Source organism: Gossypium arboreum, chromosome 2 (assembly GCF_025698485.1).
Source record: "Gossypium arboreum isolate Shixiya-1 chromosome 2, ASM2569848v2, whole genome shotgun sequence".
NCBI lineage: Eukaryota > Viridiplantae > Streptophyta > Magnoliopsida > Malvales > Malvaceae > Gossypium > Gossypium arboreum.
In genome coordinates, this window is record NC_069071.1 from 114,518,457 (window position 1) to 114,529,835 (window position 11,379).

General features: G+C 37.3%; 2 protein-coding genes across 2 annotated transcripts; both read left to right on the forward strand.

Annotated features, from left to right (window-relative positions):
* Positions 1-2,243: 2,243 nt before the first annotated feature.
* On the forward strand, positions 2,244-4,050 carry LOC108466329 (uncharacterized). The gene is made up of 4 exons (XM_017766661.2): positions 2,244-2,907; positions 3,006-3,803; positions 3,897-3,956; positions 4,021-4,050. The coding sequence occupies exons 1-4, from the start codon at positions 2,326-2,328 to the stop codon at positions 4,048-4,050; spliced, it is 1,470 nt and encodes a 489-aa protein (XP_017622150.1). The 5' UTR covers positions 2,244-2,325.
* A 1,349-nt stretch (positions 4,051-5,399) lies between these two features.
* Positions 5,400-7,158, forward strand: LOC108466330 (uncharacterized). The gene is made up of 3 exons (XM_017766662.1): positions 5,400-5,768; positions 5,852-6,574; positions 7,102-7,158. Exons 1-3 carry the CDS (start codon positions 5,400-5,402, stop codon positions 7,156-7,158), a joined length of 1,149 nt encoding a protein of 382 aa, XP_017622151.1.
* Positions 7,159-11,379: the final 4,221 nt, after the last annotated feature.

The following is an 11,379-nucleotide window of genomic DNA, read 5'->3' on the forward strand; positions in this document are numbered from 1 at the left end:
GAAAACAATGCAAATTCTCCTATTTTCTTTTGTGGAGAAGTACCAGGAAAATTGTTGGAAATTGGCCATCCATGCTGCTGTTATGTTTTTGTTGAGAGCATACAGCTTGTATGCATGCTGCATGTTGCAGCAACAAGTTTTCTGTTGTAGTTGCAATTTAGTTTAGTTTGGTTGGAAATGAACTAAGTTGCTGACGTTTTGATGTGTTTAGGTGCTGATAGAGCTGATAATTCAGCTTATTGATGTGTACAAGTAATGCTTAGCAAGTCCCTAGGCTACTAAGTGGGAGTAGGTAGTATTTGGTAATGTGTTTTATCTATAAATGTATTGTTTTTCTAATTGAATGAATGAGCTAAATGAGTGAAGCCATAGCTCCCTTGTCGCACATTTGTGAGCAAGTAAAAATACTTGCCTTTGTTTCATCTGTATTTCTTCCTCTGCTCTGCTCTTCCCTAAAAAATCCCCAACAATTGGTATAGATGCTAGAAAGGTTTTAACACAAAGCATCTTTCCTTCATATTTTATCCGGGTATAATACGTTGTTGCTGGTGCTCTGTTTGAAATTCTTACTTTACCCGGTTAAAGTGTGTCAAAAACTCCAACAATTGGTATCTAGAGCTGTATTCTTAAGGGACCTGTTGTAGTTAAAACCAAAATCAGATGGCTTCATCAGGCTTCTCACCAGCTGCACCACCAGTCTTCAATGGAAAAGGCTATCACATATGGGTGGTTAAAATGAAGACACTATCACATATGGGTGGTTAAAATGAAGACACCAAAACAGGCATGGGATAGACCGAAGGAGGAGTTTCAAGGAAAGAATGTGAGCTTTCCAATGTGCAAGCTGCAAGCTTAGCAAGATGTCAAAGCTGCAAGCTTAGCAAGAAGTGATAGTTATGAGCCTATTGAAGACACCAACCAAGACAAGAAGCCAAAGTGCGAGCTCATCAAAGGTGTATGGTTGCAAGCAGCAAAGTTGAAGACACCTGTTGAAGACAGTAAGCAAAAAAGCGAGCCTGTCAAAGGTGTATAGTTGCGAGCAGCAAAATGCAAGCCCGAGTGGGTGCAAGCCAAAAATGGCAGACTGAAGGCAAGCAAACTATACTTGCAAGCTGTTTATGCAAGAAGAAGCAGGACTGTAATAGGGAACAAGGCAATATGTGTTGTCAACCAAGGCTGTGAAGGAGGAGAAGACTCCATTTGCCAAGGTTGAAAATGAAGTGCTTGTGCAGGGTCAGCTTGAAAGAAAACATCTAAGGACTGCCAAGTTCAAAAACTTGATGAATGAATGACATTTGCAGCATGGAGTCCAAGGAGGAGTGTTGGAAATTGGCCATCCATGCTGCTGTTATGTTTTTGTTGAGAGCATACAGCTTGTATGCATGCTGCATGTTGCAGCAACAAGTTTTCTGTTGTAGTTGCAATTTAGTTTAGTTTGGTTGGAAATGAACTAAGTTGCTGACGTTTTGATGTGTTTAGGTGCTGATAGAGCTGATAATTCAGCTTATTGATGTGTACAAGTAATGCTTAGCAAGTCCCTAGGCTACTAAGTGGGAGTAGGTAGTATTTGGTAATGTGTTTTATCTATAAATGTATTGTTTTTCTAATTGAATGAATGAGCTAAATGAGTTGAAGCCATAGCTCCCTTGCTGCACATTTGTGAGCAAGTAAAAATACTGCCTTGTTCTGTCCTGTATTTCTTCCTCTGCTCTGCTCTTCCCTAAAAAATCCCCAACAATTGGTATAGATGCTAGAAAGGTTTTAACACAAAGCATCTTTCCTTCATATTTTATCCGGGTATAATACGTTGTTGCTGGTGCTCTGTTTGAAATTCTTACTTTACCCGGTTAAAGTGTGTCAAAAACTCCAACAATTGAAGGAAAAATGCTTGGAGTTCAAGCTTTTAGCTATTGTTGGGGATTTTTGAAGGAAGAGAAACGCAGCAGAGGATGAAAACAGTCAACAAAACAAGACAATGAAGCAAGATGCTAGAAAGGTTTTTACTTGCTCAAAGCATCTTTCCTTCATATTTTATCCGGGTATAATACGTTGTTACTGGTGCTCTGTTTGAAATTCTTACTTTATCCGGTTAAAGTGTGTCAAAAACACAACAAAAATGATTTGAAAGAACATATGAAAATAGAATAAAATTAAAAGAAACACAATATATTCTTAAAAAGATTCGCTGAAATATCAGGGATTAGCTATCTTTCGTTAAATAAGAAAAATAAATAAATAGATCAGTGAATTTGAGGTTGGTTTGTGCTGTGTTCCAAACTTCATCCCGTCTGAAGTTTCTCTTGTTTTGTATTCCATTCTGTACCTATGGCTTTTAAAACATTCACGGCTTCAATCAAACTGTTGATAGACCAGGAAAGAAACAAGGTACTTCTTGCTGAAGCTGGGAATGATTTTATTGATATTCTCCGCATCCTTCTTAAGTTGCCGCTTGGAAACATTGGTCTACTCTTTCGCAAAAATGAAAGCCTGCTGACCGGTTGCTTGGATAACCTAAACAACAGCGTCGAGAATCTCAGCCTCAACAGCTTTCGAAACCATGCATGTAAGCTTATGTTGCTTTATCCTATATGCACTCATAAAGACAAGCCAGTCCAGTATTTTACATGCAAAACGAGGGGATGTGGTTTGTTGAGTTATTGTGAAACTTCAAGATGCTCTTGCGGGAAGTTGATGAATAGTGAGATATATTTAGAAGAAATGGAGAGAGATGGGGTAAAATATGAAAATGAGGGAGGGTTCAGTAAAGTAGAATCCAGGTTTTTCATCACTGACGATTTAAGAGTGATGAAAGGATTACCAGGTGATCTCATTCAATTTCTTAATAAGTTGGGTATCAAGGATGTTTATATGAATGCTATTAAGGAACTTGAAATTGGTCCAAAAGAGGTACTGTGTACTTAACTCACTTCCATTTTCTTCTTTGAATATGATTTAGACTATGATTATGATAGTAATTTATGTGTCCCCTTGCTTGATTATATCAGATAGTTAATCTTTTGAGCTATTCATTGATCTCAAAGACTACTCTGACCGATGTTTTTCTAAGAAAACAAGGAACGATGTTAGTTGAACGGCCCTTGCTCATAGGTCCAAGTACCAAGGAGACAACTGCAAAAGATGGCAAAACAAGAGTGAAGATACTGAAGAGAAAGTCAGATAGGAAGATCTTGTATGCTGAAGCAAATGAAGATTTCGTTGACCTCTTATTTAGCCTCCTCACAATCCCTCTAGAATCGGTGTTACAACTTGTAGGTGATAGTTACATCATAGCTGGATCCATTTTTAACTTGTTTAACGATTTAAACACTATATTCTCCATAGCCAAGCCAAAGACTCTCCAGGATTATAGTTGGCCTGAAAGAATATTTAGCTTCCTCACACACCCTTTAGGATCTGTATATGAATTTGTAACGAAGTCAAAGAATTCCAAAAAAGTTGTTCTTCCCCCATTTTATAGTTGCCCAAATGAGATTCCAGATATCTGTTCTCAGCAGCCTCCTGCATATTGTTTAGTGACAAACCCCTTTAGCGTAAACAGGAGATACTACTTGGAAAGTGCAATTAACAGAAGAGGAATGCCTCTAAAACTGTTGGACCCAAAGTCTTCAGAGCCGAACACAACGAACAGTTCGGGCTATGTCAAGAAAAACTCACTGTTTGTTATCACAGATGATCTAGTAGTTAAACCATTATCCTCGGTTTCTAGTATTTCTTTACTAAACGAAATAGGTGTCGCAGTCGATGATGTTGAAGAGCAAGTTATTAGCATAGGAGAGATTGAAGTAAGTCATTATCCTTGCGAGTTTTGATCAATCTAAATTTCCACTTTTCACTCACTTTATATTCATAATCTGTAATGCAATATTGTTTTGCAGGCGGTTGGTTTATTGAGGGCTTGTTTGTGTTCGTCTTCAGCTTTGTCAGATTTAATGAAGGTTTATGTCTAGCAACCAAAGCAAGAGCAATTATAGCAAAAGCTACATTCTATTGTTGTTGCAGTATCAAGGATATGGAGTTGTAGTCGCCTAATTGTCAAGATGTTTTAGTTTACTTTCATGTAATAGTACTTTATTGTCCCAGTTCAAAACTAAAATATTACTTTTAAGTAATGTTTCAGTTTCTATCTTGGTTTTTGCTTTAGTACAAAAGAGTTTGAATGAAATGGCTCAAGTTAGGGACCTTGGTTATACTTTGAAAATTGAAAAGACCAGTAAATATACAGTTCTTTTATGTACTTGGAACCCATGTTATTCAAGCATGAAATCATAGTTACAATATATGTGCTTTGACAAGGTCGAAGTGAAAAATATTTTTTAGGGGAGACTATAATTAAGATGTAATTTTTAAAGGATTAAATTAAAATTTTATTACTTTTCGGTGTCAAAGTGCAATTTTATCAATGTGCAAAAGTTATATATTAAGGGTATAGTTAACTTGCTTAGAAAAGAGTCACATTCTTTACTTTATCTGTTTGTTAATTTGGAAGATCAAAACAATAAGATTCGAATATTCTAAAAAATTGATGAATATAGGTACACTTTCGCATTTAATTTTGATTTGTTATTAATGATTTAACATGATAGACTCTGGTTTACAAGTAATTAAGTTTTTATCAGATCTTATTTTTACGGTTCTAACAGTGAAAATATATATAACTTAGATCATGGCCCGTCAACTGTTATTGACAAGTTCAAACCTATCTAGGTATCAATTAAGGGCCTAAAATGATATGTAAGCTATTCAAATTCGAATAGAAAAAAAATTAAGTTTGATTCATCGTTCTTGAGTTGAGCTCAAGCTCAAGTGAGCAGAGTTCAAGTATTTTGTTTTAATAATATGGTTTCGACCCTTTAAAATGTGAAGTTTCATTTTTTGCCCATTAAAATTTTCCAAGATTTAATTTAATAAATAGTAAAATTATACTTTAACCTTCAAGAATAATAAAATTTTGATTTAATTTTAAAATTATAAAAATATATACTATTAAAATAGTAAAATTACATTTTAACTCTAAGAATGTACTATTCTTTTATGTGCTTGGGTCCATATTATTCATGAATGAAACCATAACAACAATATAATGTAATTTTTTTTTCCTAGATTTAGCATCAGTATGATTATATTATTTATCTGTATCAATCATTCTTAAAACCAATCTGTAACACTTTGCCGTAGCAATTATAATCTTGAGAAGCATTATCATTAATGTAAACTCTCATATTTTCATTATAGTACATCAGTCATTCATATATATAGAATCATAATTGCCTGAAACTGAAAGGGATTTTCACTTGCTAACATGATTTTCAATGGTAGTGCTTTCCTTTGTTTAGGTATGGTGAGGTTTACACAGAGAACAATGTTGTCTTCGTAAATCAATGCTGCTTTATCCAAGAAGCATTCATGAAGATAAGTTCAAGAGCTTGAAGCTTAACAAGGGGTTCACAGTGCCTACCCAGTATTTTGTTTGTGAAAAAAGGGTTTGTAGACGAAATCCGGTAGGTTGGCTTAGTTATTTCAGAACTGCAAGGTGCAGTTGTTGGAAGTTGATGAATAAAGAAGCTATTCTTCGAGTGAAAAAGAATGTGGTAAAAGATGAAACTGCGGGAGAATCGACATTTTTTATAACTGACGATCTAAGAATAATGCAAGGATTACCAGGTGATTTAATTCAATCCCTTCTCAATTTTGGTATCAAGAATGTTAGTCTCATTGAAGAAAAGGTTCTAGAAATTGGATCAGCAGAGGTGATTTTGATAATTTCCTTTTTACTACTTTCTAACTTCCAATGTGATTTAAGTTTCATAATTGTGTGTCCTTTTGCTTACAGATGTGTAATCTTTTGAGCCATCTTTTTATCTCAAAGATGACGTTAACCGATGTTTTTCTGAGAAAACAAGGAAGTCTCAGCAGTACAGCCATGCTCGATGAGCAATTCATGCTCGTACGAGCACCTAATACGAAAGAGTCAAATGAAAATGATAGCAAAACAAGTGTGAAAATCATGTTGAGAAAGTCTGATAGCAAGTTATTATATGCTGAAGCAAGTGCAAATTTTGTTGACCTCCTATTTAGCTTCCTCACCATGCCATTAGAATCTATGTTAGAACTTGTTGGTGGTAATGGTAACGTCACAATTGGATGCATATCGAACTTCTTGAACGATTTAAAAACCATATTCTCCATAAAGAAAAAGAAATTCCGGAAATGTGTTCTTCCCCCGTTTTATAGTTGTCCCGATGTGTTTCCCGATATCCGTTCTTGTAAACCTCCTAAATATTATTGTAACTCAGTACCAAGACCAAATGGCCTTAACTTCTACTTGACATGTTACCATGAAACAGGCAGGCTGTTAACATTTATGGACCCGAAGTCTCCAACGCCAAACATGGAAAATAGTTCGGGCTATGTTGAGAAAAACTCACTGTTTGTTATAACAGATGATCTTGTAGTTAAATCTCTATCCTCGGTTTCTAGCATTTCTTTACTAAAGGAAATAGGGATCTCGGCCGATGATGTTGAAGAGCAAGTTATTATCATTGGAGAGGTTGAAGTAAGTCATTCTCCTTGTGAGTTTTGATCAATCTAAATTTCCCATTTTCAGTCACTTTATAATCATAATCTGTAATGTAATTGTTGGAGTTTCAACAATCTTTAACCGGGTAAAGTAAGAATTTCAAACAGAGCACCAGCAGCAACGTATTATACCCAGGTAAAATATGAAGGAAAAATGCTTGAAGTTCAAGCTTTTAGCTACTGTCAAGAATGGAGAACAGAACTTAGAATTTTTAGAAGGCAAAGGAAGAATGGAGCATATGGAAGAAAATCTGATAATTTTCATTAACATAAACAATGGCATATTGCCAATACATAAATCAAGCTTTTAGCTTGTCAAAATCAACATGTGGTCAACTAATCTACACCAACTACCACTAAGACATTGGAACTTACAAAACTAAACTTGTACATGAAAGAAAAGTTGATTAACAGCTCATTCATACATCAATCTTCTACCTAATGTAGTTCAATATGAACCAAAAAGAGTTACATTGACTAAAACAACAAAATGAACAAAAACAGATTGCAGAACTTGGTTCAACAGCTTCTGGTCTTGGCCTGCTCTGCATGATCGGATGACTGGTGCTTGAGCTGCATGGAGGGCCACATTCTAACACTCCTCCTTGGACTCTATGCTGCTAACTCCAAGTTCTTTCCTTAACTTGATAAATCTTGAAGTACTTAGGCCCTTTGTGAAAATGTCAGCAACTTGGTCTTCTGAATTGCAATGAACCAGCTCTATTTCTCGAGCTTGTTCCATCTCCCTTACTACATGCAATTTAATGTTGAAGTGTTTGGTTCTACCATGGAAGACAGGATTCTTTGCAATTGCAACAGCAGACATGTTATCACAATAAATCTCTGTTGCTTCCTTTTGATATAGGTTTAAATCACCAAGGATTTTCCTAAGCCAGATGGCTTGGTTTACTGCTCCAGCAGCAGCCACATACTCAGCTTCTATTGTTGACTGAGCAACAATTGATTGCTTCTTGGAGCTCCAGCAAAACATAGCTGAACCAAGGGTAAAGGCATACCCTGAGGTACTCTTCAAGTCATCTTTTGATCCAGCCCAGTCACTATCAGTATAACCAATGAGTCTTAGATCTTTTGCCTTGTTGTAATGCATGCCATAGTTCAGGGTACCTTTGATGTACCTGAGGACTCTTTTTGCTGCTCGAAAATGGTCCTCATTGCAACAATGCATAAATCTTGATAATAGACTCACTAAAAACATTATGTCAGGTCTTGTGGCTGTTAAGTACAGCAAGCATCCAACCAGGCTTCTATAGGTTGTCTCACAAACCTTTTCTGAGTTGCTTTGACTTTTTAATCTTTCTCCAACAGCAACTGGAGTGCTTGTTGCTTTACAATTCTACATTGAGAATTTTTTCAGAATCTTTATAGCAAAAGTTCTTTGACTAAGAAAGAATCCAGCCTGTGATTGTGTCACTTCCATCCCTAGAAAGTAGGTCATTTCTCCAAGATCAGACATCTCAAACATTTGATGCATTTTGGTTTTGAAATCAATAAGTATGGCTTGATCTCCTCCTGTAACCAATAAGTCATCAACATACATAGACACAATAAGCTGTGTTTTACCATTTTCCTTTTTGACATACAAAGTAGGCTCACTGAGGCTTCTTTCGAATCTCATACCAACCAGATAACTGTCAATTCTACTATACCAGGCCCGAGGAGCTTGTTTTAACCCATACAAGGCCTTCTTCAGCCTGTAGACCATGTCTTCCCTGTGTGGCACTTTGAAACCTTCAGGTTGCTCCACATATATCTCCTCTTCTAGGTAACCATTGAGAAAAGCTGATTTTACATCAAGCTGATGGATTTTCCACTCCATTTGAGCTGCTAAGGCAACCAACAGCCTGATGGTGTCTAGCCTGGCCACTGGTGCAAATGTTTCCATGTATTCCAGGCCATACTTTTGGCTAAAGCCTTTCACAACTAGCCTGGCTTTGAGCTTGTTTAGGCTCCCATCTGCATTCTGCTTGGCTCGATAGACCCATTTTACTCCAATAACTTTCCTGTTGTCTGGCCTAGGAACCAGTTCCCATGTCTGGTTCTTCTCTATCATGGCTATCTCATCAGACATTGCCTGTCTCTAACCTTCATGTGCTTCAGCATCTTCAAAGCAGCCTGGTTCTTCTTGTGAAACATGTGCCCTCTCATAAACTTCAGCTAATGTTCTTGTGCCCCTGACTGGTTCATCATTAACATCCATGTCAGGCTCATTTTGCTCAGAATCAAACTGATCAGTCATGAGTTCTTCAGAGGTGGCTTCAGGTTGATTTCTTTCCCAATTCCAATATGCCTTCTCATCAAATACTACATCCCCTTACTTGAACTTTGTTGGTGAGGATCCAAGATCCTATAACCCTTTTTACGAGCTATAGCCTACCGTAATACCGTGTTTGGCTCTTTTTGACAGCTTGTCTCTCTTTATAGCTGGTATGTGAGCATAGCATAAGCAACCAAACACCCTTAGGTGCTGTACTGAAGGTTTGAATCCAAGCCAGCCTTTGAATGGAGTCTTTTGTTTTAAGGCTTTGGTTGGAAGCCTGTTTTGTAAGTAGACTGCAGTGTTAACTGCTTCAGCCCACAAATTTTTAGGCAATTTCTTCTCAAACAAGAGACATCTAGCCATATCCAATAGGCTTCTATTTTTTCTTTCACTAACCCCATTCTGTTGAGGTGTATAAACATTTGTTAACTGGTGTTTGATGCCAGCATCATTGCAGAAGGCTTGGAACTGGGCTGAAGTGTACTCAGCCCCATTATCTGACCTAATGGTCTTTATCTTGCAGCGTGTTTCTGTTTCTACTGCAGCTTTGAACTTCATAAACACTTGAGCAACCTCAGACTTATGCTTCAAAAAATAAACCCAGCAGTATCTGGTAAAATCATCAATGAAGAGAATAAAGTACCTATTGCCACTAAGTGACTCAGTTCTCATGGGGCCACAAACATCAGTGTGCACTAATTCCAGCTTGCTTGATGCTCTCCAGGTGGTGTTTGCAGGAAATGGAAGCCTAGCTTGCTTTCCCATCTGACAGACTTCACGAACATCTTCATTCTGAACTGTCTTGGTGAAGTTTTCAACCATTTCCTTACTAACCATCCGAGCCATAGACTTAAAGTTGGTATGACCAAGTCTTTGATGCCAAAGCTTGGTATTTTCTGTTGAAGCTGTATGGGCTGTGTGTGAGTCACCTGACCAGTCAACTTCAAAACATTTGTCACTCATGGTGACTGTCATAAGGCTTGATCCATTTGGATCAGTGATTTGGCACTCTTGACCCTTGAACACAACAGAGTAGCCCTTTTCAAGCAGTTGAGCAATGCTGAGAAGATTTCTATCAATTTCAGGTACCAACAACACATTTTTGATGATCTTGTCACCTATGGCAGTGCATATCAGCACTTCTCCTTTGCCTTCAGCATTTATGAACTGACCATTTCCAATTTTCACCCTGGTTTTGCAACACCTAAACATCCACCTAACACCACTAAGTTACATTGGAATTTATGAAAACATTACTTGCACACATAGGTAAACTGATTTATCAATCTGTCAGCACCTAATTACATTAAAAGCTATACTAACTTAGTTCATTTTGAACTAAAAAACTAACCTAGTGCTTGAAGTAACATAGCAGCTTGAACTTTAGCCAGCATAAGTATGGCTTTGCAGCTTGTTCTGCTTCTTGGCTGTTTCATGTGCTGCATGCATGCCAACTTCAACACTCCTCCTTGGCTTGCATGCTACATAATCCTAGCTTAGCTTGCAAATCAGTGAACCTTGCTGTTACAACAAGCATACGTCTTTGAAAGATGTTTAGAAGTCGCATGCACTTAACCAAAATATAACAAAGAAGATGGTTGGCCATTTTCAACACTACTGGTTTGCTTTTGAACTTGGCAGTCCTTATATGCTTTGGTTAAAGTTGAACTTGCACAAGCACTTCATTTTCAACTTTTCTCAACCATGGACTCATTTTCAACCAAATCTGACTCACACACTTGACTATCTTAGTCTTTTGTGCCACAGATTTGTTCATCAAATGGAGTGTTCTCCTCTTTCACAGCCTTGGTTGGTATCACCATTCAAACACATCTTGCCTTGTTCCCTTGTTAATTACAGTCCTGCTTCTTCTTGCTTCCACATGTTGTTGACCTCGCACCTTTGACAGATTCGCATCTTTGCATACTGTCTTCAGTAGGTGTCTTCAACAGGCTCCCAACTATCACTTCTCGCTAAGCTTGCAGCTTTGACATCTTACTAAGCTTGCAGCTTGCACATTTTTGCTGAGCTTGCAGCTTGCACATTAGAAAGCTCACATTCTTTCCTTGAAAACTCCTCCTTCAGCTTATTCAAGCTTGTTTGGAGTCTCTTATGGTTGAGCTGATGTTGTCTTCTCTTCAAGCAGTCCTTGATGACATGCTTTGACAACTTCTTTCTTTTAACAAGCAGCCGAAGCAAAATCAATGGCCCTTAAGACTAAGGTCATGATACCAATTGTTGGAGTTTCAACAATCTTAAAACCGAGTAAAGTAAGAATTTCAAACAGAGCACCAGCAGCAACGTATTATACCCAGGTAAAATATGAAGGAAAAATGCTTGAAGTTCAAGCTTTTAGCTACTGTCAAGAATGGAGAACAGAACTTAGAATTTTTAGAAGGCAAAGGAAGAATGGAGCATATGGAAGAAAATCTGATAATTTTCATTAACATAAACAATGGCATATTGCCAATACATAAATCAAGCTTTTAGCTTGTCAAAATCAA